Here is a 6,000-nt window from a genome sequence, read left to right as displayed (position 1 = left end):
TATAGTGCTCTCATGTATCAGTTCTGTTTCTATTGTGAAGCGCTCTGAAATGCACCGTTTGCTACCTCTTGTATTGTTTGCTCATGATTGTCACTTGCTTCATGAAACTTAGCGTTTGCTTTACAATGTGTTCACTTATAGTGCTCTCATGTATCAGTTCTGTTCTTATTGTGAAGCGTTCTGAAATGCACCATTTGCTACCTCTCGTATTGTTTGCTCACGATTGTCACTTGCTTCATGTAACTTAGCGTTTGCTTTTGTAATTTGTTCACTTATAGTGCTTTCATGTATCACTTATGTTCCCTTTTGTGAAGTGCTCGGACACCTTCAGGTAAAGTCCACGCTATATGAAGGCATAAAAAGAGTGTGTACATGATTGTCAACTGCAGCGGGAAGCGGAGCATCAATGCAAGACTCGAACCCGCTTTCCCCGCACTCGCGTCGACCGCTCTCGCAGTAAGGCCCCATCATCTCTGATTATCAACGTGGGTCTAAAACGCTGCCATGCCTTGTCCAGGTAGCCTCCCGAACACTAGCTTGCTGCCCAGGAATACGTTTAATAACTTGCCTCCCTTGCAACCAGGCACCACTGTAGCCGCTGGCACTGGCTCGGTCCAGTTCCCGCCGTAGAATTCAAAACTGGGGCCACGGTGACTGCCTTATCCCCAACCTGGAAGCAACCACACGGTCAGCCCCAACTGCGTGCCGCGACGCCCCGATCCCAACCCCTGGGGGCAGAGGAGGGAATCGCCCCCCCCTGCGAGTTCCAACACATATGAGAAACCGCAGTGGGGGGCGTGGTGAACACGCTAAATGTAACAGAAAAATTGAGCACATCGGGGAACTACAAGCGGGCCAAAACCTTAGGTGTGTGATAAAGTGCCAACTGAGGGCCCCATGCACCACGAACGGAGGCGGACCTCAAGGGGAGGGAACCAGGGTCATGTATTCAGGGGGCCACTCCCCGCTTGGTAATACCGCAACTGAGATAGTCCTGATTAAATCACCAAACTATACCTTCCTCATATTTTGCCTCAGTCAAGATGGTAAAGTGGCAATTCCCCGAATTGACATGCCAGTGTCACTCCTACATATGCGCACCCAGGGTGTGCTAATTATAATAACCCGCTAGACACGCCTAACTCCAAGTTAGACAATTGGGCAAACACACCCAAAGGTGTGGAGTCTCTGACCTGCATTGCAAGTGAAGCCATCCTTGAAACGCTAACCACCGCTTGAACGATTCTCGACCTGAACATATTTCAAAGCAAAACCTGTATTCACTGCCCGAAAAGCAGGAAACACCGACACTGGATGTATCCCTTACGAGTGGTGGTGGGGAGGGGGTTACATCCGTAACATCAGAATAGTAGGAACATGCCTGATGAACCAACAAGCGAAAAAGCATTACGCTGGTTTAATATGCTCAGTAATAAGAATACCAGCTCCTCCCCAAGTACAGAAAAAGTGCTAAGCCACCCGGAAAGTGAGATGAGAGAATCGACAGTAAGTGCATACAGCTCACACAGATCAAAGAAAACCACGGTAATCGTAGAAAATTGTTAAAATAAAATTCAGCTGGATCATCTTATGCCCTAACCCACAGAAACCACAGGGCTAGACTAAACACACCTGTTACTGTGATATAGTTTGGACATGGCGGCAGTAAAACCGGGAACCATCCAATCTTTAACAAACTAAACACATAACATCCGAACAGCTATCATGCACTAAATTCACCCTGCTTCAATGAAACGAAGTGTATTGTCAACCCAACGCTGAAGGCTCCTGCCGAAGCCCAAACCCGGCCCCTCTGCATTGCGCGTCATCACCACCAACCCTGTCCCAGCCAGGACTCGACTGCACATGGGCATCCTATCGCCCAACGTTTTTGACCTCCTTTTACCCGAGGCTGGGATTGCCTGCCTGCCTGCGTCGTCCTGAACTGCATTCATTCTCAAAACGTTTCACTGCGATCGTTATCGAATCCGACCACTGGCCATTCACAATGCCAAACTATGCATATACCCCTTGCAGAGAGCACCAAAAAGGCAGAAGACACTCAATGACCGCCGTGAAAGAGCCTGGGCATATTCCAGAAAAGATAGTCCGGAAGGCAGCTGAACCAAACATGGCCAAAGCAAACACTTTCAATAATGCCCACAAGTAAGACCTCTTCCTCGTGATCAATCACAGCACCTCAGCGAACGGGATGCAGGGTACACACAGACCAAGCTGAGAAGCGCGCGCAAAACCATTGCACAGGAAACAAAGCCGCAAACTTCCAAACCATTGCATATGATTAACAGCTATGTGAGGTCGAACCACGGCACCGATAAAACAACCGAAAAGAGTCAAACCACAAGTTAAACATCTAAGAGTCAAATGACTGCATTGAGGAAGCCCGTATCTACTCCTGCAGGACCCGGAGGCACGCCGCCTAGCACGAGGCCGGGCTTGGCCCCTCCTTTTCAGCGCTCCCCCCACCCCACACGCTGCGCATGGAGTGGGAAGAGGTGAGAGTGAAAATAAGCACAGAAAAAGGGAGTACAAGGCCTGCGAGTGCCATCTGGTAGCGCACTGGGACTAACCATTGTCTTTGCTTGAGTTTCTGCGCACACGGAAGCGGCCAGTCCGGGTGATGCTTGCGACCGGGGGAGCTCCCCCACACCTCTGTGCAGCGCAGCCTGTTGCGCATTCGATCCCCGCGACGTTCTGTTAGATTAGTACAATCAAGACAATAATTTCTGCCAGCACTCGCCATTCAAATCATCCCACCTCGAGGCGGGGTCAATTCTGCATCCGAACGTAGGAGCAACAGAGTTGTAGTCTTTTGTACTCTAACCCAGAGCGCATAGAGATGGCTCAGTCCGTCGCCTGCTCTTACTGCCCCCACCACCCGCCATCCGACGAAAGACAGTAGTGGGCCGAGCTGCACCAGGCGCAGATGTGGGAAGGAGGGGCGTGCCGGGAGCTAGGAAGAGGAGCCTCGATCCTCAACTACGGCGCGGCGGAAGTTGGACCCCCTGCTCCGACCACCGTTCCCAACACATGCCACCATACACCCTGCCGGCACCCACCCCCGGCACTGCCAGAGTCACAACCGGGCCCTCCCGGCCTTGCACAACTCTCAGCGCCCTATGTGCATTTCTCCCACCTGTCTAATTCCCGAGCCCTACCAGGAAACCGTACCACAAGGCTGCTCTCAAACCTGCACGCATGCCGGCTCGGGAACAGTAGACAACAAACACTCACCGGAATACCCGGGTTCACAAAACCCGACGCGAGACCAAGACAAGCCAAACGGTGTATGGGTGAGGGGACAAAGAGGCTCTGGGCGCTGGAGGAATATATACCTCTCCCCGCCCCCCACCCCGGCCGGAAGTAATGAGCGGGACCTTCAAAGGGTCTCGGAACACTGGACTGCTCAGTGTGCCATCCTGTGGCACTAAGGGGGCCGCCCTCTTATGAGGGTCCCATGCGGGGACGAGTCGGTCAGCCCGCATTCTCACCACTACCTGGGATTCACCCAAGCTGAAAAAATATAAATTTTATAGTTTCTAGAATACGTCTTTGCTTAGCCCAGCCTTATATTTGGAAAATTATAACACTCTCCTATTTTAATTACAGTCTATGGGTCTAATTCACAAACGGCCTCAGCACTCGTGGTGGAGGATCCACAGTTGTGGAGGAGTCTCCTCACTCAGGCAGAATCTCTGCAATGAGAATTCTCATCATGAAGATTCTGCACTGGACTTCCCCACAACTGCGTGGCCCCAGCCATGAGTGCGGAGTGCCACTGTGAATCCGGCTCTATGTTACACAGTAATAGATAATAATTTGTTGTTGTGACCACTACGTGCAACCCTCCAGTTTCTTAACTTCTCCCATGAACAAATATGAGGCACCTTACCAAAAGCTGTGCTAACATCCATACGTGCACAGCTGAGCTGTGTCAACTCAGTTCTTGGTGCCTAAAATCTCCCACTTTCATCTTCAAAAATGTTGGCATATATGCAATAAAAAAAAACATTGGGGAACCCAGTCAAAGTATGTTATGTTTTGTTTTCCTTTCAGAAGGGCGACAACCTTTTTGGGAACTATGGAGCAAAAAAGCATGATAACGTTTCTTTTGCTGTCGTTTGGGATAGCTTGTTGACGAATGGAAAATCACGGGTATTTTAGATAAACCATTATTTAGCTGATTGCATATTTGAATAATTAGTGGATGAACTCGCTTTTTCTGCGCACCACAAACGTTATCATACAGGAATCAAAAGGCTCTGGCAAACAACATCCCCTCTCAAGATGACGGCCGCGCGGCGCGGCTGCAGGTAACACTGCAACGTCTAATGTTTTACTGAGAGCCGTGGTTTAGTCTCTTATTTATTTCAATTGTTCCTGTCTCCAGGACTTCGCTTCTTCGCACGATGAGGGCAGAGTAACTGCGCATGCGCGCAAAGCGACCAGTCAGCTGGGACAGGGATTGAAGTAGAGTTGTATCAGAAATAGATGGGAGAGCAAGCAGCGGCGATGGTGCCCGGGTGCATCTCAGGCACAGGGGAGCAGAAGGAAGAGGAGCCCGTTGCAGATGTCGAACCCACTGAGGAAGCGGAACGCAAAGAGGAAGAGGATCCCAAGGACGAAGACGACCCCAAAGAGGACCAAGTAGGCAATGAGGAAGAAGCACCCAAGGAGGGAGAGAAGGAGCTCAGCGAAGTAGAGGTAGAAGGTAAGGAGTCTGAGCTCCATGAATGACCTGCTCTCTATTCGTACAGGCAACGCCCCCAGCCCTTCCGACCACCTCTGTACGGCCGCTGCCTACTCCAGCCAAGCCACTATCAGCGACAGCCTCACTCTGCAACTGAGTGCATCTGCCCGGTTTGCCAGTGGGATGCCCCAAACACACTTCTTAAGTTCTACAGGTGACAGGCCCAGACCTACCAGAAATTGTCCAGTCAACCTGCCGTGCCGGTTGCGCTTTCCTTGTACTCTCTTCTAGACGCTTCCTGTGTCCACCTCCTGCTCTGCCAGTTGGAAACTACTTGCCCTGGCTTCCTGTCCCATTTGTCACTTCCCAAGCCGGGCATCTAACTCCGCTTTGGCTGCCAGATCCGGTACTCGAACCACTTTACTTAATATACAGTGCTAGGTATTGTATTGTAATTGCATTTATATAGCGCTTACTACCCCATATGGGGTGTTGAAGCACCTTTTTTTGGGGGGGGGGGGCAGTGGCAGTGGCACGCAACTCCGTAAACCCATAAAGGATTAGTGCTGAATTAGTATAGTGAAATATGAAAGTAATTTCAGTGGTGGATATTAGTCAGTAGTTTGGAGTGAGAAGGATAGCTGCGGGATAGAAGAGGTATTTATTTAGGAGTTTTTTTTATAGTGCTTCTTATAGCCTTTTGGTTATTTCAGAGCGCCTAAGATGATACAGAGAGAAGGAGGTGCAGGTGAAAGGAGGTGGCTAGGGTCTGATCAGCTGAGTTTAAATCAGCATCTGGGTCGGTGTATAGTTATGTTTAAAGACCAGACTAAATTATTCATTAAAAAAAAATAATAATCCTGAACCGCTTGTGATGTGGTTCAGACCTCTGATAAGGTTGAGGGTGTTCCGCAGTTTACGGTGGTCTTGCATACCCAGGCGTTAGTTGCCATGTTTCGTTCTCTTGAAGAAACATTGCTTGCTCTGGTGGTTAGTTCATAGTTATGTGCCCGTTTCAGTAGAAGTTGCTAAACTTTACAATGATAATTAACAAAAGGGGGGAGGGAGAGGGAATAGTGGATTCTGTCTCCCCTGGCAATACTCATAAACAAAAAGGAATCCACTAGGTGGAGTATGGTTGTTACCACAATGGTGGGGAGCAACCAGTGTTGTTTAAATACCCCTCACACACCAACAGGCCCCTTGGTGTCATGCTTCATCATCGGGGTCTTCGCAAACCTCTACGGGATGCGGCGTGCTACGACTCACAGTTACGTAGGAGCACTATC

At 49.8% G+C, this 6,000-nt stretch overlaps 1 protein-coding gene across 1 annotated transcript in view; it reads left to right on the top strand.

Annotated features, from left to right (window-relative positions):
• Window positions 1–4,397: 4,397 nt before the first annotated feature.
• Window positions 4,398–6,000, top strand: part of DPY19L4 (dpy-19 like 4) — a 672,410-nt gene continuing 670,807 nt past the window's right edge. Inside the window, exon 1 of the mRNA XM_078687017.1 lies at window positions 4,398–4,732. Coding sequence (XP_078543143.1) covers window positions 4,513–4,732 — 220 coding nt within the window. The 5' untranslated portion in view covers window positions 4,398–4,512. The remainder of the gene's footprint in view (window positions 4,733–6,000) is intronic.

Source organism: Lissotriton helveticus, chromosome 4_1, assembly GCF_964261635.1.
Source record: "Lissotriton helveticus chromosome 4_1, aLisHel1.1, whole genome shotgun sequence".
Lineage (NCBI taxonomy): Eukaryota > Metazoa > Chordata > Amphibia > Caudata > Salamandridae > Lissotriton > Lissotriton helveticus.
This window is presented reverse-complemented; position numbering and strand designations above follow the sequence as displayed.